This window comes from Kryptolebias marmoratus, linkage group LG7 (assembly GCF_001649575.2).
Source record: "Kryptolebias marmoratus isolate JLee-2015 linkage group LG7, ASM164957v2, whole genome shotgun sequence".
NCBI classification, from domain to species: Eukaryota; Metazoa; Chordata; class Actinopteri; order Cyprinodontiformes; family Rivulidae; genus Kryptolebias; species Kryptolebias marmoratus.
In genome coordinates this window covers 10,640,285-10,665,709 of record NC_051436.1, presented here as the reverse complement: position 1 = coordinate 10,665,709, position 25,425 = coordinate 10,640,285, and the positions used below count along the sequence as shown (strand labels likewise).

At 48.4% G+C, this 25,425-nt stretch overlaps 1 protein-coding gene across 4 annotated transcripts; it reads right to left on the bottom strand.

The window, feature by feature from the left end:
• Positions 1 to 98: 98 nt before the first annotated feature.
• neurl4 (neuralized E3 ubiquitin protein ligase 4) lies at positions 99 to 23,947 on the bottom strand. Of its 4 annotated transcripts, none has more exons than XM_017438969.3 (29): positions 23,682 to 23,944; positions 15,542 to 16,064; positions 14,601 to 14,666; positions 14,088 to 14,524; positions 13,879 to 13,990; positions 13,646 to 13,734; positions 13,472 to 13,544; positions 13,081 to 13,354; positions 12,587 to 12,768; positions 12,415 to 12,500; positions 12,168 to 12,330; positions 11,866 to 12,076; positions 11,131 to 11,207; positions 10,390 to 10,468; positions 10,122 to 10,291; positions 9,917 to 10,045; positions 9,009 to 9,151; positions 8,686 to 8,904; positions 7,802 to 7,900; positions 7,550 to 7,702; positions 6,511 to 6,678; positions 6,176 to 6,334; positions 5,916 to 6,095; positions 5,265 to 5,358; positions 5,062 to 5,169; positions 4,835 to 4,979; positions 3,314 to 3,426; positions 3,008 to 3,167; positions 99 to 2,915 (listed from the first exon to the last, which is right to left on the bottom strand). In XM_017438969.3, the coding sequence occupies exons 1-29, from the start codon at positions 23,844 to 23,846 to the stop codon at positions 2,711 to 2,713; spliced, it is 4,782 nt and encodes a 1,593-aa protein (XP_017294458.1). In that variant the 5' UTR covers positions 23,847 to 23,944; the 3' UTR covers positions 99 to 2,710. The 4 variants fall into 4 exon arrangements, with proteins under 4 accessions (XP_017294458.1, XP_017294457.1, XP_024857961.1 ...); XM_017438968.2 differs by having other exon boundaries at positions 9,009 to 9,154; positions 23,682 to 23,846; XM_025002193.2 differs by lacking the exon at positions 9,917 to 10,045 and having other exon boundaries at positions 9,009 to 9,154; positions 23,682 to 23,947.
• Between the last annotated feature and the right edge of the window lie 1,478 nt (positions 23,948 to 25,425).

The window sequence follows — 25,425 nt, the reverse complement described above, 5'->3', positions numbered from 1 at the left end:
GTTTCCCCCTACTTTAAATAAAATCTAAAAGAAATTGAACTAAAAACAGCAGGTTTAGTCTTGTTTTGATTTGTTTTCACACAAACATCAGCCGTGCCTCTGTGCATACTGTTGTTTTAATTATTTTATAAATCAGAAAGATATGATTTGTTATGTAACAGCCTGTACAACACAACATACAGAAAAATAAACCAAAGAAAAATACAAATTAAAATGTACAAAGCAGCACTGGGATGTAAAATAACCCATGTCATAAACAGTTTTCACATTTTGTTGTTTTTTTTTTTTTTTTGATTGGAAGATTTCGCCCCTGACAAACAATCTGTCACCAGAGGATGGTTCAGCTTCTCGAACTGCGACCTAAAACGCGTCGGAAGGTTTTAGAAAAAACTGGCTAAAACACTGATAAGTAGCTGTTCACATACAATCAACGTGGGCGCTTCCGGTACGCGAAGCCTCCGTATAAACATTTCGACGAGTGCAGAACGAGTGTGGAGTAAAACGGATGCGAGAGCCCTAATAAATAACATTCACACGTAAACGCCGACGTAGGTCGACTCACTGGTCTCGTAGGTCCTGTAGAGGTGGCGTCGGTCGGGTAAAGTGTCAGACGTGACGGATGAATGGGTCTTTGTGGAGCTGTGCCTGCATCGTAGACTGGTTGTAGTATTTTTTTTTTTTTTAACAGTCTATGGTCTGGATGGAGTGTAAACAATGAAGGGGGTTGTGAGGGAAAAGCACTTGCACCTTTTGGCTTTCATTAATCGGTCCACTTTTTCTGTTCGATACGCCAGAATAAACGGTTATCTGTGGCGCCCTGAGGGTACGGTCTGCCTCCATTCGGAATAAATACTAGAATTTACCAATAAGTGTTCTCGGATCTCTTTCGCTCATTGATTTTTGTCCGAATTAAAAGAAACAGCTGTACTTATCACAGCAGCTGTTACTAGGCAACCGGCAACAGTTGCCTAGTAACAGGTGTCATGCCGAAAAAGCAGCACCCCCTGCTGTGAAAAGGACCCCGATTATAGGAAGCGCATTTTAAAGGCACTTGTTTTCACTCATAAATTAGGTAGAAACATATAAACTGACTCCTGGCTTTTAGTTCACAATTCTATTACGCTACAAATGGATAATGGGTGCTTAGCTGCCAGCACACCTCTTCTTATCTCGGACCAGGAAAAAAGTTAGAGGTCCATATTAAACTGCCTGTAAAACGCGCTTTCCACGACGGGGGAGCTTTAACGGCAGGGGTACTTTTTTCGCCACAACACCGATCCTGTACAAGTACGTAATTTGGAGTGTTATTTTATTTATTTTTTGGCACGTAGTTCTATGCTGACTTAAAACCAACAATGTGGTAATTCGGAGCACTAACGAGTGTATTTTGACAACGTACGATCGTCTGAAAAGCGTCTCGGCGCCGTTTAACGTCTTTTATGCTAAGCTAACCGGCTGCTAGCGCCGTAACTGAGCGTGAGCCGTGTCCAGCTCGTTTCCATAGCAACATGGAGGCCCGCCGCTCAGCCTGGGGTAAACGGGTAAAAATAATTTACCACAAACACTAAAAGTTGTCTTCTCTCATTAAAAGTATACACACACATACTTTTTATAAACACAAAAATATAGCCATAAAAGTAATTTAAGTGTAGCTTTTAGAGTCCGTTTTGGAGTTTGTAAAATGTTTTTTTTTTTTTTTTTTTTGGGGGGGGGGGGGGGGGAGGGGGAGAGAAACGATGCAAATCAGGCTAGCCAGCTAGCAGCTACCAATTTATAACAATGTAGAAGTGTCACTTTTAGCAAAAAATAAAACAAGCAAACAAAAAACAACATTATTTTAAGTAGTTAAACTAAACAAGAACCTAGGTGGCTGTGTTTCATTGTTTTTAAATATTTAGTGAGTAAAATTTATCACCTGGCAACATTTTATATTCCCAAAAGGTGCAGTGGCGTGTTTTAAAAGTCAAATTTTCGCTTTGGGTTTATCCCTCCTTAGGTTCAAGCTTGTGAATGGTTTCTATTTGGAAAGAAAAGATTGAAATAATGTTGGCCCAAAAGAGAAATAAAAACAGAACCGATTAGGAAAGGCGTTCTGCGAATATGGAGACAACGATGTACAGCGGTGAGTGTGTAAACATTTCTTTTCTCCTTCCAGTTTTAAAATCCGTCCCCTAAATAGGTCACAAATCGCATAATGTTTTGGGTTCACTGTCAGATTCAAGTCTTTGTTTTTTCCATTATTGTTAAAACTACGTCTCTGTTGTGTTTTTGAACCTACGTTTCGAACATTTTATGAATCAGTTTGACGTGCGGACAACAAATAGCTTCTCCCAAAATGAAATACTCACCAGAGTGGAGGCTGAAATAAAATTTAAAAAACGGAGGAAAGAAGTGGAAGAAGGTAGGGTTATTGTGGGGTAGAGTGGAAGAAAATAAGTCGAAAAAAGAGAAAAACGAACAAACATAGCGTGTCGATGAGAAGTTTAAAAATCGCCCACAAGTGTCCGAAACATAAAGTGCAGGCAGTGTCTGTTTTTTGAGGTGGCCGAAAATCCCCTTCGGCCGTCGAAAGAGTCTAAGAGCGAACGACTAAAACAGAAACGCTGAGTTGTCAACACTCCCGCCGTGGGACCGGCTGGATCCCGGGCGAGTCTCTCCTTCAAATTGTCCGTTTATCAAAAGTCCCCCCCCATCCCCCCCGGCGTTCGCTTCACTCGATCCGAACGAGGAGTCCGTAGAGCAGCGTGCCGCCCTGCTCCTTGGTGATCCACTCGATCTCAGAGTTGCTGAAGCGAGGGTCCAGGGGCTCGCTGTGGCCGAGCGCTTGGGGCCCCACCTTGTAGGAGCCCGGACGCACGCACACCTGGAACCCCACCTGGGCCTGGTGGCAACGGTGAGAACGGGGGTCCCTAAATCTGCGCCGGGCAGGGAGAGGGAGGAGAAGAAGAAGCGTCAGCGCACGCCCCGGCCTCACAAACAACTCACTGAAGGTGCGCGCTGAACTCACTGCACTTTGGGAGCAAACATCTCCAAGCCGGAGTAGCGCATGGTGGGGGAGAGGCGCACCCTGGGGACCTCCCTGCCGGGGGCGCTGTTCTCCTCTGGCTCGCTGTAGCCGTTGGGCCCCTCCGCCTTCACTGGAGACACGGAGAAGATGGACGATGTCCCTGCAACGAAAACGTGGGCTCAGTCTCAAAAAAAAAAAGAGCAAACTTTCAACTATCAGCCACAACGATTCAGACTCAGAAAGTTTGTTTGAAATTAAAAATAAATAAATAAAAAAAAAACAGAGGCGGCCGAGTGTTTGTTCTACCGGGCAGCAGCTGGCCGTGGTCCAGCGTGCGGCGCAGGGTTCCCACGCTGGTGCCATGGTACGCGATGTGCCACTTCTTTAGCGCGTTGGACACCTCGCAGTGGGTCTTTATCCTGCCAGAAATCACAAGGGCGCCATCAACAAACGTGGAAGACGTCCAAAAACAATGACGGGCATACGGAGGAGACACACTGATTCTTGGTCCTCTAAGACTCACAGGATGAGGACAGATAAACTGAGACAGGCTGTAGGTCAGGATGCAACTTCCTGTCTACAAAAGACAAACTTAATATTCTTCTTTTTCTTTCAGCTAGTCCCTTTTTATCCTCCTCCGTCCTCTCCAACTGCATCCACACGTCTCCTCTTTGTCTCTAACATCCTTCTACCAATATACCCACTGTCCCTTCTCTGGACATGTCCAAACCGTCTCTAACTTTACCTCCCAGTCATCCAACCTGTGCTGTCCCTCTGATGACCTCATTCCTGATCCTGTCCGTCCTCGTCTCCCCCCCTCTTCAGCTCTGCCACTTCCTGTTCTGTCTCCAAACCGTCTAACACGGCTGCTCTCACCGCTGCCTTTGACCCCCGACCTGATCGGGCTTCACTCGGTTCATTTATAAAACCGACAGAATTAATTGATTTTCAGCCAACAGATATGACAAAAAAACATATCCAGGGTTTCAGCCAACAACAGGGATTTATACAGGCCACTGTGTTCATGGTTACATAATGATTCTAATCCTGTAATTATTATTCATCTGTTTGAAACCAGCCGGAGGTGGGGGGACGCAGACAATAAACCCGTCACATCTGCCACGAGCAGTTTCTGTCAACACAAGCGTGACGGACGGATTTTAATCACGTTTCATTCCAACGAAACGCTGCTGCTCTCTACGAGGATTAGATGAAACAGTGAATTATCAGTAGACTCAGAGCATAAGATGATATTTAAAAGACAATGAAACCTTTAACTGGATTTGTTTGGATGAAATTACAGTCACCTAATTACATTTTGTGATTGTCACGGCACTCAAAGACCGAAGACTTCAAAAAATAAATACATAAATAAAGACTCAGACGATGCGTCTGTGACAAGAGGAGGTGAATCAAGACGTGGATGAAGTGAAGGAAGTTTTTAAAAGCTTTTTCGCCTCGTATGTGTTAGATCTCAAAACAGCGCTATGATGTCACAGTTTGGTCAGTTTCACGTTGAAACAGAATCAATTATTTTCCAAAAAAGCTTATATTTTAGAGCTTGTATTATTTTATTGGTGTCCAGTCCTGGTCCTGGAGGGGCCACCATCCTGCAGGTTTTAGTTGTTTCTCTGCTCCTCAGCAGGTCTTAATGTTGTGCAGAAGCCTGATAATCCCTCAGTTATTTAAAGCAGAGAAACATCTAAAACCTGCAGGATGTTGGTCCCTCCAGGACACCGCTGCCCTAAACGAACGGCTCGAATCGCCTCTTTACTGAAAGCGTTCGCGCCCTCTGCTGGTAAGAAACGCTCCGGCGGCTCCTCTCACCTGAGGGCGAAGCGGCACCACCCGAACGGCAGGGCGTAGTCACGGGGCGGCTCTCCTCTCTTGTAGTACGCCTCGTCGCCCCGGAGCTTGTGGCAGGACTCGCAGTAGCACAGGTTGCACTTTGCGTCCTCGTTGAAGTAGCCGTCTGAACAACAACAAAAAAAAAAAACGGGGTTAGAAGAGCCGTCAGTTCTCACACCGGATGGACGGTGTGGGCGGCGGCTCACCCGGTAAGGTGAGCAGGTCCTTGAAGCGGGAGCACAGCGCCTGGTACTCGCAGGTCTTGTTGGGGTTGACCTCCGGAGGGGGCGTCCAGCACACGCTCTCCTTGATCCCTGCGGGTCCGAACAGAGGACACTCAGAGGACACTCAGAGGACACTCAGGGACCCCGTTTTGAGACAAACACAAGCAAAAGTGAGCGCTCCGTACCGTCCACCATGTCGGCTTTCTCCATGTCGCCCTGACAACGGCTCTCGCTGCTCTCTGCGCCCACGGCTGGCACGGTGTTCGTTACTATGGTTACCTGCCATCACAAGGACGTTGAGCAGTGCAGAACCGTCGTAATTTTTTTAAAAAGTGCATCACATAAACGAGCTTTCGGCTGGTTCTTCAAACAGTTCAGATCTTTTTAAAGTGAGACCATGAACAGTTAATATCTTACCTGCTGTAGATCGCTCTCTGACCAACGAGCTAACGGCTAGTTCTAACAAAACAAAGCGGGCTGCTGCCATCTTTAAAAACCATCATCCCAGTTTCTGTAAATGTTATTTTATGAACCTTTACGGTGCCGTCATTTTGAATGACACAGATCTTCGTATCAAATCTTATGATTATTTTCAGGAGCAAACAGAGGCAGAAGCAGCTAGCTGTAGCACCTCTGGCAGAAATATGAGATTCCTGGCAGCGTAAAGTGAAACCGACAGAAAACGTGATCTACGGAGCAAATTCAGTGAATTACTGCGACAGTCTTTAACGTCAGTGACCTCGAAGAGCTTCTACAACAAGATATTAACGGATCGTTATAAAAAAAAAAGGTTTGAACTCCGTCTCTCCGAGGTCAGATTGGACCCGTTCACCCACCTGCTCACACTGGCCGTACAGGTCTATGAAGGGGTAACAGGGGGAGGGGATGTCCTGCGCCGCCACGCCCTGGTCCATGCCGTTCACATAGAGGTGGAGGCAGCTGTTGGTGTCCACCAGCAGACCCAACACTGTTCCCTCCGGACACGTATCCAGGTTAGGACCGTAGTTCTCACATATCTGGAGGGAGAAAGACGATCCGGCGCTTAGCGAGGCCCGTTCGTCCGGGCCAAGGCCGCCGGGTTAACCCTCACCCTCACCTTCAGGGAGTTGTGGAAGACGGAGTCCCGCTGCAGCAGCCAGGCGGAGCGTTTCAGGCAGCACGCCGTGGAGGGGAAGTTGAGCCGGTCGGGGGAGTGGCCGATCACGCCCAGCGACAGAGACGACGTCCACGACGGGTTCAGGCGATCGATCTGAAACTGGCGGCAGAAGGAAACGTTAGGGAGGTCCGCTTCCAACCACACACACCCCCCCCGCCGCTGTCGCGTTTGAGAAAAAGTTTCATCGGAGCAACGCTCAAAGAAAACGTTTCGTCGTGTTTGAAACTCCGCCGCGTGGGAAAAAAAAAATCAATCAAACGCTCGGCGCGGGTCACCTGGAAGAGCTGCTGACGAGCCAGCGGCTGGGCGGTGACCAGCAGGCCCTGGTTGTAGCTCGATACTCGGGCCGCCGTCAGATTCTGGTTGGACAGTTGGATGTTTTTGCCGTGGTTCTCCAGGAAGGCCATGACCGTGGGCACCAGAGCGCACGGCTCGCTTTCCGCCTGGACGCAACGAGAGGAGGAGAATAAAAAACACACAACAGAGGCCGTGTGATGCCCCTAACACTTAACCAAAAATTAAATAAATAAACTAAATAACTTGGTTTGCCGATATGTCCTGAAAGCAGCAAAAACAATCTAAAAGCCACAAAACCGATTCCAGTTTTTATAAAAACCAGACGAGCCGATTCTGCTTTTTTTAAAATTCTGATTTCACTTAAACACACAGAATAACTCTGTTTTTTAAAAATATTCTGATTAAAGACAACTAGTAGCCTCCTCCACCTCTCTCTCTTTACTTTAAAGCATTTTACAAACAGCTAACCATGAGCACTCCACTCAATACAAAAATGAGCTTTTAGCCTCTTAGGGATGATGCATTCACTGTCCAAAAAAAAAAAAAAAACCAAAACTGTCAGATTAGCTGCTAACTGCTCCGGTCGAGCTTAAAATCATCTGATTTTTGTCACCAAACGATTAACTGATGCATAAAATAGCTAAAATAACTCGAGAGTTCACAATTTAGGTTGACTGCAGTAACCTTTTTCGGCCAGCAGGTGGCAGAGTTGTAGCATTAAATGAGAGTTAAAGCTTGAATTCTTTAAGATAGGAGACCAAAACTACTTTTATTGTTCTAAAGTCGACTGCAGTCTATAATATTACTATTATATAGATAAAATAAACCATAATAATGACATTTTGAGCTGCTAATTAAACTTTACTACATGATGAGTTCATCTCCTGAGCAAAACATAAACAGGTTTAAGGTTGTTTTTCTTCAGACAGCGCTGCTATCAAGGCAAAGATGAAGTGAGTAGTTGTTTGGACAGTGTTGTGAAGGACTGTAAGTGAAAAACAGACACCCCCCCCCCACCTCTCTGACAGGGCTGCTGTCCTCCTCCCCCTCGCTGCAGCTGTCCGAGGTCAGCGAAGGAGCCTTGACGCTCTCCGAGTCCTCCATCAGGGACGAGCTGACGATGGACACCGCCGTTATCCTCCCGTACAGGTCCAGGACCGCGTAGACGTTCTGCGAGGTGCCAAAGAGGGTGCAGCTGAACGTGACTGCGTTTTTCAGAGTTTTTTCTCGTCTGAGCTACCCCCCCCCCCGTAATGAAGGCGCGGGTACCTTGGGTACTGCGGTGGTGGCGGGTCCCAGGTCCTCGCCGTCGACGAAGACGTGCATCGTGTCGTCGTTGCACCGCTTCACGCCCACCCGGTTCCCGACCTGGAGGCACACGCGGCGTTCGGGAAGTGAAGAGACTGAACCTTTTTTTTGGCGCAGGTTTACCTCAGAAAAGATGACTTTTAAACAAAGTCCCTGCAGCTATTTGCCAGCGTGAACGGCAGCAACGGCAGCTAGCTGTAGCAGGACTGTCCTGAATTTGTTCCGTTGGAATAACAGCGTTATTAAAACTTACAGCAGTCTGGTTATTTTAAGTTTTAAGTCAATAATCTGGTCAGATTGAAATTTATTTCTCCAAACTGAGGCTGTTCAAAGAGCTACGAGTTCATAATCTGTTTTAAAAAAAAACACTTTTAAAAATCGGGCTATCCCTTTAACATCCCATGTGTTTGTTTGGTTTGTTGCTTTAAGAAGAGAAGACAAAAAGACGCATCACTGAATGTGTTTTGGTAATAAAACAGGAGTAAATTAATCGAGTCCTAATTGACATTATTAGAAGTTAAACTGATAACGTTCTGCTACAGGTGGGTATAGATCAAGGGTGGGCAATCCTGGTCCTCGAGGGCCACCATCCTGCAGGTTTTCCTTGTTTCTCTGCTCCAACACACCTGCTTTGAATCAATGGGTGATTAACAGGCTTCTGCAGAACAGGAAGAGGTGATTTAACCACTGAATCAGGTGTGTTGGACCAAGGAAAGAAGTAAAACTTGCAGGATAGTGGCCCTCGAGGACCAGGATTGCCCACCCCTGGTATAGATGTTCTTTAAAAGCTAGAGTCAGAACCTAAAGCCCTGTTTAAGCGTCAAATTATTTCTCTGTATGCTCACCGTCAGCCGCTCCAGCGAGTAGCCGTAGTTCTGGCGCTGCAGCACGCCGTTGCGGCGGACCTCGGAGCTGCAGAGCAGCCAGGTGACCTTGGTGCGGAGCTGCGGGAGGGACGGCGAGAGGCCGGACAGCGGGCAGGACGGCAGCTCCGGAGGGGCCAGCGTGGTCAGGCCGATGTGCAGCGAGCCGCACCACTGCTCGTCCACTTCGTCGATCCTCACCTGCAGGCAAAAAGCGACAGCCGAGGGCGACAGAGATCGTTTAATCCAACGAATTAGAAGCCCTTCGTTGGTAATGTTGTTGGGTTTTTTTTAAGCGAGCAAACCTCAAACAGCTCGTCGGCTCGGAGTTCCTTGGCGCTGAAGGCGATGCCGTGAGCGTAACCCCTGACCCGGATGGCCTGGCAGCCCTCGCCGAGCAGCACCACGTTCTTCCCGTGCTTGCTGTGGAAGTGATGAGCAACGCCTGCTGCTGCGAACACAGACAGGAAGGGATAAACACCGAGACGCAGCTTTAAAAACCCAGCGCTCGGTCTGTGTGGTTCTGCCCTTTGGTGTAAACCAGCGGTCCCCAACCTTTATCAGCTCCACGGATTGGTTCATTATCAGACAGTATTTTCACGGACCGGCCTTTAAAGGTGTGGCGGATAAATACAACAAAACAAAATGATACGAGCGGCATGAAAACAGGGTTATTTTTCAAAATCCAACGTGTCCTGGCAGCTTTGTTAGCTGCGTTATCAGCATGAATAACAGCCTCTCCTCCCCCTGATGTTCTCTGGTCAATATGGCGACGTTTAAACTTCAAAATAAGAGACACCACAAATATAAAGAGCACAAAGAATACAACTCACCATAACGCTGAATCAGTGGGAGCCCTGAGCCTGTTTCTCAGTAACCAGACGGTCCCATTTTCCAGACACGTTTGTTTTTTACTCATTTTGTTAACTTGTGGGTTTGTTTTTAGCGGTAACGGATCACGTGACCTCCATAAGCGTTCTGACACGCATCAAGAGGGAGTCATAGACGGATAGAGTGGAGAGAATCCGCTCAGTTTTTCAAAATAAATGTCGTTCAGACTCCGAAAATTTAAAAAAAAAAAAAAAAAACGGAAATACTGTAAGGTAATTATTCTTTCTGTGTGGCCCGGAACCAAACGAGCCACGGACCAGTACCGGCCCGCGGCCCGGGGATTGGGGACCCCTGGTGTGAACCGGTGTGCTGGATGCGGCACCTGGGGAGTGGATGGGGAAGCTCTTCTCGGTGACGTTGCTGGTGCACAGGCTGTTGTCCAGCGGGCCCGAGGAGCTGGTGATGGACACCTGAACACACTGACCGTACAGATCGATGACGGCAAACACCTCTGAAAGACAGACGGAGACACGGATGTCCAACCGGTACATTGCCTCCGGCCCCGAGCGCCGTGAACGGTGCTTTACCTGGCGGCAGGCCGGAGCAGGCGACGCCTTGGTCCACGCCGTTGATGTAGTAGTGGAGGTTCCCGCTGGCCGAGCGCATCATGCCGATCCGGGAGCCCGTGGTCAGGGAGTCCAGATCGCAGCCGTAGTTGTTGCGCATCGTGTTGCCGTCCTGCATGATGGCCGTTCCACTGCGGAAAGGAGAAAACGACACAAGCGGAGGTTCCAACATGAAAGGCACCGTTTGAAGCTCCTTTAAGGACGGGTGTTCACTGAACCTGCTGCACACCTGAGCATCCACGTGTCGTAGTCGATGTCAGTCATGGTGTTCGGAAACTCCAGCTCCTCTGGTCTGATGGCTGTCACTCCTGATCGCACAGGAAGTGGAGGGGAGTTTAAAAAAATAAAAGAAACGAACACGTGCAGGATCTCAAAGTCTGCTGAGGATGTAAGGCAGATTCAGGGAGGCGTCAGACGTGTCAGAGTTTAAACCAACTTCTGTAAAACCGACTGAGCTGAAGCCATTTTTATGTTTGCTAAGGTTGTTTAGCTGTGGCGGCCATCTTGAATCTTGTTCACTCCAAAGGTTAACCAGGTGTGGATTGGGGGGGGGGCGGGGCGCATACCGTCTCGTTTACGGAAACACCAATGGATAAAAAAACTATTATTGCGATATCATACGATGACGTAATTTAACGGAGCCTGACCCGTGCGGCGTGAGGCGCCATGTGGTCCACACGTCTTACCGGCTGGTGGTGGCGATGCTTCCTGTAGTTGTCTGCCGACCGCCATTAAAACAAAGAAGAAGGAGCGCGACCTAGCCAACGTGGCGGAGCTCAACACGGAAATACCTCCCAAGAGTCCCGACTTGACTCCAAAAAAAATAAATAAATAAAGGAGCCGCTTCTGTTGTTTGTAGTTATTTTAAAATAGAAGAAGTGGATCAGACCGCCACATTCTGCAACTCCAGCAGCTCGTTTTAAAGTGGAAACACCAGGAAAATTAAATAAAATTAAATAATATAAATTACCTGCTTCTATTGAACCCGACCAGCGGTCCACCATCTTCTGAATAACTATTTCAAACAGCTCTCCGTCCCGAAGGCACCTGCAGCAGAACAGGGAAACGCACACGAGCAGAACGTGACCCGGAGGATCATCTGTTTGCAACCCAGACAGAAATATAACATTTAACACGAACCAGTCAAAAATCACCTCTTCATGTTCTGCAGAAGCCTGTTAATCACCCATTGATTCAAATCAGGTGTGTTGGAGCAGAGAAACAAGGAAAACATGCAGGAGGGTGGCCCCCCAGGACCAGGGTTGGAGACCACTGATCTAAACTGAACAAACAGAGCGTCGAAATCTAAAGCTTTGAGACCAAAACGAGCCTCGATCTTTGCCTCGTTGTTAAAATTAGTGTTTGTGTTTATATTTAAAAGGTTCAAGAAGCCATTTTACGACTAAGATTTAAAACAGCAGCATCAACTTGTCGTTATCAGCAAAGAAAGAAAGAAGGCAAATAAAGCTGAATGCCTGTCAGTGCAGCCGACACCTTTACTGATAACCAAGGATAAAACCTTCACAATCCACGCCAGCTTTTAGGAGATTCTCCTCTTTGGTTCATGTTAATTATAGCCTTTTTTATAGTCTTATGCTATAACAGCCGGCTCTTTTCATAGATGAGGACAAACCTGTTTCTGTGGAGCAAAAAAAAAAGGTTTTGATCGTCACCCATAAGATAATTACAGAGTAAACCGATTCACCTGTTGGAAATGACAATGGCGTCGTTGAACTCGCTGCGGCAGTTCTGCCGCAGAGCAGTGCGCCCCCCGTTGGTGATGACGGCGTTGGTGCCGTGCAGCTGGTGGAAGCGCAGGTCGCTGGTGGTGGCGACCCCGGCCACTGAGCAGGGGCTCCCGGGGGACATGGCGGCGGGGCCTTCGGAGCTGTCCTCCGGAAGAGGGGGGAGGTCCACTAAAGAGAGGAGAGGAGAGGTCAAGGCTGTCCCCTGGAGCAGAGCGTCTCATGTAACAGCACGTCCTCCTCCGGGGGGGGGGGCCCTCACCCATGTCGTCCATGATGGTGGCTTGGGCGGCCTGGCCGTACAGGTCCACCACAGCGTAGACGCTGGAGGGGACATTCCACGCCGCCGGGCCCTGGGCCACGCCGTTCACAAAGAAGTGCAGGCTGCCGTCTTCTTTCCTCACAACTCCGACGGTGTCCCCCGCCTGCAGGTGGAGGACAAACGGCTGCTTGAGACAAACGCACGGGTCAAAAAAAAAAAAAAAGGTAAACGAATCAAAGACACGCACTTTGAGCCGATCCAGATTGTGTCCGTACTCGTCCAGGATGGTCGTTCCGTTGTGCATCACGCCATTCCCCGTCATCATCCAGGTCCCTGAAAGACACACACACACACTCAGGCGTCCAACCCGCCGTGGAGAAAAACGGAACGTCACACCGAGCTGCCCGACGTGGCCTTACCCGAGCGCAGGTTCGTCATGGTGGACGGCAGCTGCAGGTAGGCGGGGTTGTGCGTGGTGACGCCGATTTCGATGGAGCCCGCCCACTTGTCTACCATCTTGTCGATGCGGACCTGGAACACCTCGTTGGAGCGCAGCGGCCGGTTGCTTAGCACCACCCCGTGGTTGAAGTCGTCCGTCGCACTGGAAGGAGCAGCACCGTTACGTCACACTCCGGGTTAAAACCAAACAATGACTGATTCATTGTTGCTTTGATGAGTGACTGATGTTTGTTTGTTATAACAGACACACGTTCCCCCCACCTCCCTGGCATCAGTTTCTGCATTCGAGGTTTTATTTTGAAAGGGTTATATAGTGGAAATGACAGTCAAGGGTCAGATCGGTCCTCCCACAGACTGCACACATCTAGACCTCGGACCGGAACCTGGAAGTTGAAGCCTGATCGGGATCAGCTTCCCTTTCGACCGGACCCAGCACAAGGAGAGCGAGACTCACTGGGGTCGCAGCGCCGTCCTGCCGTCGCAGATGATGGCGGCTTTCTGGCCACAGTTGGGGTGAAAGAGCAGGCGGTCGGGCGCCTCCGAGTCCGGCGTGAGGGACAGGGACGGCCTGGGCCGGCCCACGTCGGGCGACAGGGCCCTCATGATGGCGTTGTTGCGCCTGAGGCGGTCGCTGTGGTTGTGGTTGTGGACTATGGTGACTTTAACCGCCATGCCGTAGAGGTCCACCACGCCGTAGACCTCGTTGGGCGTCTGGGCTGCCGCCACACCTGGGTTAAAAAACAAAAAAGGAGACCAAAAGAGAAACTCGCATCTTATTTCAGTGCAGCTGCTCGATCGCTCAGCCTGACAGCTCAGCGCGGTGGCTTACGGTTTTCGTGCCTCACCTTGATCGATGCCGTTTATGTAGAAATGGAGCGCGCCGCTGGCTTTGCGCATCAGCCCGATGTGATCCCCCTCCTTCATGGGGACAAAGAAGAAAGTCACAACGGATTTACAACAAACCCCCCCCCAAAAAAAAAAAACACTTCACAGAACGCTCCTCGCCCGCCGCCACCAACCTGCAGCTCGTCGAGGCTGAATTCACAGTATTCCCTGCGGGTCCCTTTCCCGTTGGTTAAAATCCCGCAGCCACTCATCATGATTGTACCTGACGAGGAAGAAAAGAAAGGCGTGCCTTGGAGGAGGAGTTTAAAACGAAGATCGTCTAATTTTAAAGAAAAGGAGGAGTTGTAGCCGTTTGTTTGATCCTAAAAACGCCAACATGTCGTGTTTCATGCAGGTTCTCTGCTACCTGAGCGCAGATTGGTCATCGTTGCGGGATAGTCCAGGTTGTTGGGGTTGTGCGTGGTTACGCCGATCTCGATCGAGCCCGACCACTTGTCCACCAGCTTATCGATCCGGATCTGGTGACAAAAACGCAGATGTGAAACTCAAGTCAGCCACAGACGGCGACGTTGGCGTCTTAAGTCAGGGCGGCGAGGCCGAGCGGCGTCAAACTACCTCGAACATCTCGTTGTGGCGCAGCGGCCGGTTGGTCATCACCACGCCGTTGTTGAACTCGTCCAGGGGCCGCCGCCGCTCCGCCGTCTTGTGGTTGTTGCTCAGCTTGATCAGCGTGCCGCACTTCTCGTGGAAGAGCAGCGCGTCGTTCGTGGTCATGCCGCCCGCCGCCGCCGCCGCCGCCACCGAGCCCGCCCCTCCTCCGTTCCCAGCCGGGCTGTTGTCGGAATTCCCGCCACCTCCGCCCCCCGTTGTTCCACCGTCGCCGTTCGCTGCACTTCCGCCACTTCTGCTTCCTCTGTCGTTTCTGGAGGACGAGTCCGTTCCGGCGTTTCCTCCTCCTTCCCCTCCTCCTCCTCCTCCGCCCTCGTCCTCGGAGCGGTAAAAGGATACTATTGCGTTGTTGAACACGTCGAAGAGCTGGTGCTCCGTCAGAACTGAAGGGAGACAGGAAGAGGACGGTTATCGGCGTTCCGAACATTGGAGCGTCGGAGCCGAGGAGGATCTTCTTACCAGCGTCAGCCTCCAGATTGTTGGGGAACTTGTCTGGTCTGCTGTTACTGCAGCTGAGCTCAGGCACTGAAGAGAAGAGATCGAAACAGCCCTCCACGTTAGATTTAAAGTACTTTCTCCGGACTATAAGGCGCCCTTAAAAGCCTTCAATTTTCTCAAAAAACGACAGTGCGCCTTATAATCCGGAGCGCCTTATATATGTAAGAAGTCGTGATGTTTTAGTCCGACTTTGGTTAAACTACAAAGCTGCACCGCTCGCAGCTTTAGGACCCACATACTCGGGCGGACAGTCCGCGGACGGTTGAGACTTCATACTCCAGCGTACAGATTGACCTAAAATTCTCCCGTGACAAATTTCAGTCATGGCGTCACCGGACGAGGAGGAACAGATCGCTCGCCTCTCAGCTTTAAAACAAAAAGAAAAGAAGGAGCCTTTAGCCCCGTTTCTTCACCACCTGGGCAGCCACCGCACACCTGCCAGCACTGCACAGAGAGCGGCGGTCACGCTGAACGGCGGTCACGCTGAACGGCGGTCACGCTGAGCGGCGGTTCTCACCTGAGAACGGTTAGTGTCGCACACGGAACAGTCCGATGTGAACGCCGTTTCTCGCCGGGCAGTTTATTGTGCGACACCGAGAACGCGTACGCGGTCATAAAAACTGATCTTTGCGCGGACGTGTCCGACAGACCTCCACGGAGTGAAGTACACCCGAGTATGTGGAGGTCTTTACGTCGGTGATTATCCTCCGAAAAGGCAGGGGGCTGTTTTGTTTCGCTTAATGCGCCTTATATATGACAAAAGTTTGAAAATGGACCATTCAGTGACAGTGAGCCTTATAGTGCAGAAAATACAGTATTTTTATTACATCCTGATACCCTTGATTTGAAAACAGACGTCCTAATTCCAAGGATTGTACCAAACAAGAACTGCTGATCTTTACCTTCGTCTCCGTTCACCATCCCATTCATTGCTGCCACATTCATCAGTGCTGCCATCCCTCCATCCTCCCTCCCGCCATGGACCACCACCTCCTCCTCCTCGTCTTCGTCGTCCTCCTCCTCCTCTTCGTCCCGCTCTATCGCCTCCCTTTCCTTCTCCACAGAGGGCAGCGGCGGCGGCGGCTCGCAGCTCACCACGGTCACCTGGGTGCACTTCCCGTACAGGTCCACCACGGCCCACAGCTTGGGCGGCAGGCCGCTGGCGGCGGCGCCGCAGTCCTGGCCGTTCACCCAGAGGTGGAGCTCGCCGCGCGAGCTGCGCTGGATGCCCACGCGGTCGCCCTCGGCCAGCTGGTCGAGGTCGCGGCCGTACTCCTCCAGCACCGAGCGCCCGTCGCGGAGGACCGAGCAGCCCGACACGATCCAGGAGCCGCCCTTCAGGCCCGTGGCGCTGCTGGGGAAGTCCAGCGCGGCGGGGTCCAGAGCCGTCACGCCGATCTCGATGGAGCCGCTCCACGAGTTCACCTGAGGAGGAGGAGAAAAGGGGAGCGTTCACACCTGATTACTGACAATCAGTCAAATAACTCATCTGAATACGGTTCTGGTTGGTTAGTTAATATTAAGGAAAATGATATTTTCATTTAATGCTGCAGAACTGACACGGATGGGTTCCAAATTCGATATTTTTATAAGAACCGACCGAATTCTGTCGGTACTACTAAGTACCCATTCAAGTAAAATCAAAGAGATGCCACGTTTTGGTCCCTAAACGCATCATTGCAACAGTAAGAAGGAAGAGTGCCTGAATGCACCATAGCATGTCGGCTGGTTCAGTAAACAACGCAAACATGGCCGATAGGAAACGCTCAACTTCTCAAAGACGTGACGCAAATTATGCTCGTCGCAATATTTGCGACGCGTCCCATTTGAGAAAGCGCCCAGCTGAGCGCGAGATTTTCCTCGAGGCCGAAGAGCGTGCGGCTTTCCGACGGCCTCTGATCCACCTCTCCTGCGTCAGCCGCTGTCAGCAACACGCATCTGGCGACGGCTGCGTTTACGATGCGAGTGAGGCAACCACATCATCTACGGCGGATAAATAAGACTCATTTTAAGATGACGTTAGCATTATTAAAAAAAACAACACACACAAAAGTACCGACAATTGGTATCATTGAGCACCGATACCGATACCGACTCCCAGGTACCGGATGGATTCAAGTGTCAAAAGTTACCCATCCCTGTCGTGATAAATTATAAATCAATTATCCATCCATCCATCCATTTTCTTTAACCGCTTCTCCATTCCGGGTCGCTGGTGCCTATCCCCAGCAGTCACTGTGCGAGAGGCGGGGGACACCCTGGACAGGTCGCAAGTCCATCGCAGGGCCACATATAGACGAACGAGACAAACAACCATTCACACTCTCACTCACACCTAGGGACAATTTTAGAGTCATCAATTAACCTAACATGCATGTTTTTGTTCTGTGGGAGGAAACCGGAGTACCCGGAGTAAACCTACGTGTGCTCAGGGAGAACATGCAAACTCCACCCAGAAAGGCCCCAGGCCGGGAAGCAAACCTGCAATCTTCTTGCTGGGAGGCAACAGCTCTAACCACTATGCCACTGTGCCACCCTATAAATCAATTAATCGCACGATAAACTGAAATGAGGTCAATAATTTTCATTTATAAGTGTTATCGTTCCTTCGCGTCTCTCTCTCTTTCTACGGAAGACCCCGGAGGACAAAAAGGCGTGGGGGGGGGCGTGGCCTATCGCGTCAGGTAGCCTCTTTAACATTAGCCCCCGCTAGGAGTTAGCAAGCTAAAGAAACGCTGTTTGATATTGGAGGAAAAAACTAAATGGAATTGGTTTGAAGCTGGAAGTAACAGCAGCGGTGTGGGAGAACCTCTGAGAGAAGGTATGTTGTTAGTTTGCACTTTTTGTTTATAAAACTGTCAGTTTTGTCCGTTTTCCCTATATAAAACTAAAGATTATTACTTTTTGAAGGGCAGTTTAGTTTACAGACTTAATAATCCGTACTGTTTTGGTTGAATGTAGTTTTTATTTCTGTTTTTCTTAGCTTTTATTCAGTGCATTCTTTGTTAACGGAAGCTGAGAGTCCATTTTATTTTTGTTTTCGGTTGTTTTGTTTATTTTGTTCCAGCTCCAGTGTTTAGTGTTGTTTTGAAAGTAAAGTTTATTAATCTTTGGGAGGATGTAATTGCACTATCATGTTGTTATCATTACATTAGTTTAAAACTGCCTCCAAACGATATTATCGTTTATCGCAATAATTCCTGAGACAATTAATCGCCCAGCAACATTTATTATGGTGACAGGCCTAAGGCACGATTCAGGCCTGAATCAGACTCCGATCTGATCCTCAGACCCACACGTTCAGCTCCCTTTTCATTATCGGGATAGGATTGTCTCGTTTAAATGGGACATTCTGCTCAACCGTTTACAAAAATCACCAGGAATGCATCGTCACTGCAGCATCAGACCCACCGCGGTCACGTGGATCGGATAAAACCGTGTTTTCCTTCCGTCCTGCAGCCCTAAAAATCACAGAGCTGAAATTTTACCTGACAGTGTTAGAAATAATCAGAGTTTAGCTAAAATTTCCGAAGCCGACTCTTGCGTTTACAGAGAGCGCTCAACTTAAAGCAAGTTTTGAAAGAGAAAAAAAATAAACAAAACCAATTAAATCAAACTTAGCAACAATTCAACCCAAACACATTCGCGGGAGCAGAGAGAAGAAGAAGAAGAGCGTTGTCGGCAGCCGCCACAAAGAAAAGACGTCTTCTGTTTGCGAGGAGGAAGCTCTGAAGTCGACGATGAAGAGCAGAGCTAAAAACCGCGCACGGATCTAAATATAGTCCGAGCAGACTTTGTGATGCGTTCAGTTGCTCATGTTCATTCCGTCCTTTCAGGGATCATTCCTTTGATTGTAAAAAAAAAAAAAATACTGAAAACATACAACAAACAAACCCGTCAGGTTGCTGCTCATCCAGTTAAAGCTGCGGGAGAAACAGTCAGGCAAACGTCAGCATCAAGTTTTTAAAATAAGAGGTTAAAATCGACGTCGGAGCGCTGCAGAGGAGCTCACGTGTTTCATATTTACCTTAAAAATTAAAGTTAAAGCGTTGACATGTTCATATGAACCATCCTGGAGGAAAACCAGTGGAAGAAGAAGAAGGAAGAAAAGGAACCAGTTCTGAGTCTGCGTGCTTCATCAGTGACCCTTTCTGATGATGACGATGAAGGTTTTTGGGTGTCTGTTTTTAACCGCCCCCCCCCAATCCAATCCAATCCAATCCTTCAATCAGTGAAGCTTTAAAGAGCCGCTGACTTTATTTTTAATTTCTCCCGGAGTTCGGCGATTTTATTTCATTCCTGGTTCCCTTTTTATTTCTCTTTTGACATTCATGAAAGCTATTTTTATTCCAGGTGAGGGGTGTGTGTGTGTGTGGGGGGGGGGTAACTATTATGCTTTTACATCCCGGAGCATTTTTATTCAATTCAAACTGAAAACATAAAACATTTTAGTAACAAATGTCTACCTTCGACCGATGGCGATCTTAAGAAATCAGAAATAAATAAATACCACCTCTTTTTATGCCAACGTGTAGTTTTCATTTATTAAGATATAATAAGTTTCATTTAAAGTAAAGTACCGTATTTTCCGGACTATAAGCCTTCAGTTTTCTCAAAAAACGACAGTGCGCCTTATAATCCGGAGCGCCTTATGTATGTAAGAAGTCGTGATGTTATCGGTAAACTACAAAGCTGCACCGCTCGCAGCTTTAAGGCTCAGTTAGAGTCGCGCACGGCAAGTGGTGGAGGCGTTTATACTTGACGCTTACGTGGGTGCAGTATCCTCCTGTGAGTTTTGAGCCGTTTGATTATCTCTGTGATCTCTCAAAGAGGGATCATAGAAACGCTGATACAGGCGAACCAGCTCCGCTAGAGCAGCAAAATCCTCCATTTTGAACGGAGAGCGGCACGCACCGTCCACGTGAAGTTACAAGAATTGGGAGGTGCACGACGATGCGCCTTACAGTGCAGAAAATATGGTAAGCTGTTTGAAGCTGCTGCGTCTTAATTTTCCTTCCTGGTAACTGATGAAGCGCACAGTCAAGGCTGATCGCCGATTTTTCTGAAAGTGCCAAATTAAATCGCTCCATCGCTCGTTCCTAATGTTTGTTTAAAAAAAAAAAAAAGTTGGAGGAAATGCTTATCGCCCGCCGTCTTGCACTGATTTAGCCTGTCGTGATTTAGCACGTCGTGGGGATCAAATCGCAGGTCAGGATCTGTCAAACTGACTGAGCTATTTAACCGTGGCGGCCATCTTGGCTCTAAAAGTTGTGCATCCAGTGATTGGTCTCTGAGAGTTTTAATCAAGCCTGTTGGCTGGTTCATGAGATATTTTGCTAACAGACATACAAACAAACGAGTGTTTGGCCAACTTTCATGGCAGCAGATGAAGAACCTTTTCGCCACAACGGTCTGCTCCTCCAGGAAAAATCTCTTCAGAACAAGTTCAAACGGAGGAAAAGCGTTGAACAACTAAAAGCTTCTGCCGCTCCCATCTGAGCGGACAAGAAAAGACGGTTTCTCCTGCATCAATATCGGGTTTTGTTGCTTTTTTTCATCCCGTGTCTCCAGCCGCTTCAGCCTCACCGAGATGCGAGGCGGCGTGCCACAACCAGGCGGGATCTGGGTAAACGCGGTCAGTCGTGGCTCGGCCTGACCGGGTCGCCACAAGGCGGCAGACATCGTCTCCTCTCGCTCCTGTGTTCTTAACGCCGCCGCGGCCTGTGGGCGCCCGTCTCTCAGTCTCCACGGAAAGAAGAACTGCACAGACGACGAGGAGAGCGGCTTTTTTTTTTTTTTTTCAAAAAATAAATAAATGAACGGCGTGTTAAAATTCAGACGGAGGAGAATTAGGATTAATATTAAAACAGGAAGCGTGAAGGAGACGAAACCAACGGAGCTTCAGGTGAACTCATCCTCGCTTCAGGTTTTATTTCTTTATAAAGAAACTTAAAATGGCTCCTCTTAAGTAACGTCAGATTACAGAATAATATTAGCTTTTACCGCTGATGAGTATCGCAGCTTCGAAGGATGAATAAATTGCCTCGTCGGGTATAAAAACACGTTCATTGTAATTTCGTCGCAGACCTCATCGGGTGCTTGTTATGTCTCTCATGAAACCAAACGAGCAGAATTACCGACCTAACGTGCAAAAGTTAACAACGCCCGACAAAGCAGATTACTGATGGACGCCTCTGTTACCAACAGCATACTGTTTAGCTTTTATTACCGTATTTTCTGCACTACAGGGCGCTCCGGATTATAAGGCGCACTGTCGTTTGTTTTAGAGAAAACTGAAGGCTTTTAAGTGCTCCTTATAATCCGGAAAATATGGCAAGTCATTTATAAAGGAAGAGAACGGATCTTTACCTTCACTGTTCAAGGAAACAAAACATTTAGAAGCTCTTGGCATCGGCAGTGTACAAATGTGCAAATAGAAGGAGTAAAACAGACCAAAAGTTTAAAAAAAAAAATGAATACAGTGAAATAAAAATAGAACAAAAAGAGGAACTTTCAGCAACAAAATCAAAGCTGAGAGAGTCCGCTGTGGGTTTAAATGCTTGGAGGTTTAGCTGTTTTTAGTCTCTTTGAGGCAGTTTTTGTTTTGAACACCGCACACAGAAACATGCAGACTCCGTCTTCTGTTCTCCGTTAGCGAATTGTTCCACCGGATCACTTTGGAAACCAGACTCAGACTAGTTATTTCTGCATCCTGTAAAGCCCCACAGCGCTCAGTGTTCTCCTTACGTTAGGGTCAAAAGCAACAGAGCTTTTAAAAGCAGGGGTTCTGTGGAACAACTACGAACAATTAATATTTCAGCCGTTAGCTCGTCCAAAAGCCACCTACAACAGGTAAGATATTAACTGCTCCTCGTCTTCACGGAGACCAAGACACCCCCCCACACACACACACGCCAGGAGCCCGTCCTTTCACCATCCAATGGCCTCGCTCCCTTCCTCCTCCTGTGTTCGATTCCCCCACTTTCCTCAGCGGACGCGTGACTCAAGAGAATTTAGAGTCGTGTCCGTGCGCCTCGTGATGGAAAAGTATTGATTTTCATGACAGCGTGAGGCTGATTGTCGGAGTTCCTATCAGCCGAAGAGCATCGTGTCTTCATGCGTCTCGGACCGCCACACTGTCATTTATAGTAAGGGTCCCCAACTCCTGGGCCGCGGACCGGTACATGTACCGCTAAAAACAAACCCACAAGCAGCAAAACAAGTAAAAAACAAACGTCTCTGGAAGCCCTAGATTGGACCGTCTGGTTACTGAGAAACAGGCTCAGGGCTCCACTGATTCAGCGTTATGGTGAGCTGGATTCTTTGTGCACTTTATATTTGTGGTGGATCTTATTTTGAAGTTTAAACGTCGCCATATTGACCAGAGAACATCAGGGGGAGGAGAGGCTGTTATTCATGATGATAACGCAGCTAACAAAGTTGGATTTACGTTTATCATGTTTTTAAAAATGCCCCCGTTTTCATGCCGCTCGTATCGTTTTATTATGTTGTATTTATCCGCCATACCTTTAAAGGCCAGTCCGTGAAAATATTGTCTGATAATGAACCGGTCCGTGGAGCTGAAAAGGTTGGGGACCGCTGGTTTAAAGGGTGTGTGTGTTGTTGACGAGCTCTGTGGCAGACAAGATAAAAGCACCAACTGGAAGCGATACAGAACTGGAGACGCCGCGGCGGCGCTGAGGTGCACGGACACATGGGCGTCCCGAATGTTTGACAAATTTGCGACGAGCGTTCCTGTTTTTTAAAAATCGTGTGAATTTATTTATTTTTTTGAGATTGTCTTCAAACATCCTCCTGGTTCTTGCTGGGTGAAAAAGCCTAAATATTGTTAGGACACCTGCAAAAACATAAAACCTACAAAACTAATTACATTTTTTTTTTTTTTTAAACCTCTGACTTCTCTTTAGAAGAAGAGAACCGGATCACCTTTTTTTTTTTTTAAATAAACCCAACATGGCCTCACAAACAACTTCAAGTGAAGATGCTCCAAAAAGTAATGATTCAAAGAGGAATAAAACGAGACGTTTCTCCTCCTGAAGCTTCTTTAAAACCATTGAATCGAACTGAAAAGCCTTTCAGCTGCAGCCAGTCGGCTCCATTTTAGCGCTGAACTCACGTGCAAATCACTCCTTCCCCCCCTCTCTCTCTCTCTCTCTGTCTCTCGAGGGTCATAACGACGGTGTTAGCATGGTCCACTCCAGAGACGTTCCGGTCACCTGCGGAACCAGGCCAACCACGATCCCGACGACCCTTAGGAGGGAGAGTGATTTGCACGCGAGTTCAGGGGGAAAAAAAAAGAAACTGAGCTACTCCCTGCAGCTCTGGGTGACACAAGAGAAGAAGTCTGATTTAGGCTTTGCTAAGACCTGGATGAGCAGAACCTGCAAAAAAAATAAAAACTACAAATTATGACCAAATTTAAGGTCAAACGACAGGAAGTGTCTGCGCCGTGGTACCACAGAGAGACCCAGCCATGCAGGAGTGATCAATGTGAGGCTGCTCTGACCTACAACGAGCTGCGTGTAGTTCCTGAGAAAGGAGGTCGGGCTCAGTCTAAACTCTGGACACGGTAGGAGCCCGAGCGCCACCCGGACACACCGCCGGAATAAGCTGCAGCTCCCTGTCACACAACAACAACAACAGCAGCAGCCTCAGCTGGTTCCTCACAGTCAGCCTGGTCCCGACCAGCCCGCTGCTGATGCTAGCCGGTCTTTAGCACGGCTAGCTGTCAGTCCCGAGGCTAACACGGGCGGGTTATCGCTAACTTCACCCGGTCTGCACCGACTCCGGGAGGTGCTCATCCAGCCACCGGGCTCCTGCGAAGACTCTGATAATATAACCGCAGCCTACGGACCCCGTCATGTTGTGTGAACCTCCCTCCCGTCCGCCGGGGCAGCAGAAGCCCCTCGCCGCGGGGCAGAGACGGACAGAACCCCCACCCCACCTCACCACCCCCCGGCTCCGCTTTGCAGCCGCTCCGGGGGGGGAGAGCCAGCAGCGGCGGGGCCTGCGCTTGTTTACCTTCTTGTCGATGCGGACGGTGAAGACATCCCGGTCCCTCAGCGGCTCCTTGCTGAGCACCAGGCCGTGGTTGAACTCCTGGACGGGCTGGTTGCGCCGAGCGGTTCGGTTCGAGTTGGACAGGCCGATCAGCTTTCCGCTCCGCGGATGCAGCTCCGCCGCCATCTTCAGTGGGCGGCCAGGATTCACGACACCAGCGCTTTACGACAGTTCCGTTTTATTTTCGGCTTCACGGTTGCGTCACGATGCCATGGCAACAGTGTTTACTCTCTCCCGCACTGTGGCTGTGAAACTGCTACACTGATTTAACATGTCACTTAAATATAAATAATAACATTTTTAACACAAGGTTTACAAATAAAAACATTATTAATCCAATGTCATCTAAACACTGATTCTTTCAAAAAAAAAAAACATTAGAAAAACGACTAAACATTACCTGAACTAACTTCGTTCAGATTAGCCATTAGCTCGACTCCACTCAGACTAGCCAGTATCTGACTAGTCTTCTCTGGACTAGCTTCACTGAGATTAGCATTAGCTTGACTCCCCCAGACTAGCCTCTAGCTCATCCCGATTAAACTAGCTCCAGTCAGACTAGCTGTTATTTCAACTCCACTAAGGCTAGCCGTTAGCTCATCTCTCCTGAACTAGCGCCACTAAGACTGGACTCAAATTAGCTGTTAGCTCAACTCTACCCAGACTAGCCTTTAGCTTGTCTCTACTGAAGTAGCTCCACTTAAACTAGCTATTAGCTTGACTGTCCTGGACTAGCTTCATTCAGACTAGTATTTAGCTTGACTTCCCTAAACTAGCTCAGCATAGACTAGCTGTTAGCCCAAAACCACATGGGCTAGTTTTACTCAGACTAGCTGTTATTTCAACTCCACTAAGGCTAGCAGTTAGCTCATCTCTCCTGAACTAGCTCCACTAAGACTGGATGTTCGCTCAACTCCCCTGGACTCAGATTAGCTGTTAGCTCAACTCTACTGAGACTAGCCTTTAGCTTGTCTCTACTGAAGTAGCTCCACTTAGACTAGCTTTTAGCTCGACTGTCCTGGACTAGCTCCACTCAGACTAGCTGTTAGCCACATGGACTATCTTCACTCTAACTTGACTCCCCTAGAATAGCTCCACTCAGACAAGTAGCTCTCTTTCCTCGACTAGCTCCACTCAGCTTTTAGCTCGACTCCCCAGGTCTACCTTCACTCAGATCCTGGATCCCAGTGGCGCTTCTGTTGACCAGGAAATTTTATTGGACAGGTTATAAAAATGTGTTTGCTTATCTGGTCCAGTTCTAAATTGGCTGAGAACATATATCACAGATAGATGGTTTTCAGTGTCCATTGGTGATTTAAATTCTAACAAAGCAAGGATCAGGTGAGGAGTACCCCAAGGCTCAAGTCTCGGTCCACTCTTATTCAATCTTCACGTGCATTCACCTTGTATATGTCATTCAGAAGCATAACCTAAGCTATAAAAATGACGCAGATGACTTGAAGCTGTACATTTTCTGCAGTCTCATTTTTCTGAGTTCTTTTTCTCCTGAGTGCAAAAAAAGCATAAAACCTGAGTGTATTAACAGTGATCTAAATTTTGAGGAATACTACTTATTTACTTTCGTCATCGAAAAATCCTGCGAGCGTCAAAAAGCCGCCACCAAAGTTTGTCTCCAAAACATTAATTTATGCAGCTCTAACAAGTAGGTTAGACTATATTTTTACCTTCTTTATGAAATGTGTTT

What these genes read in the sequence shown, in the direction of transcription:
- neurl4 (XM_017438968.2), bottom strand. Translation starts at nt 23,846, where the DNA reads ATGGCGGCGGAGCTGCATCCGCGGAGCGGAAAGCTGATCGGCCTGTCC. An exon ending in CATGACGAACCTGCGCTCGG is followed by an intron (nt 12,501 to 12,586) that starts GTAAGGCCACGT and finishes TGTGTCTTTCAG; the next exon opens with GGACCTGGATGATGACGGGG. An exon ending in ATGTTTGCTCCCAAAGTGCA is followed by an intron (nt 2,916 to 3,007) that starts GTGAGTTCAGCG and finishes TGCCCGGCGCAG; the next exon opens with ATTTAGGGACCCCCGTTCTC.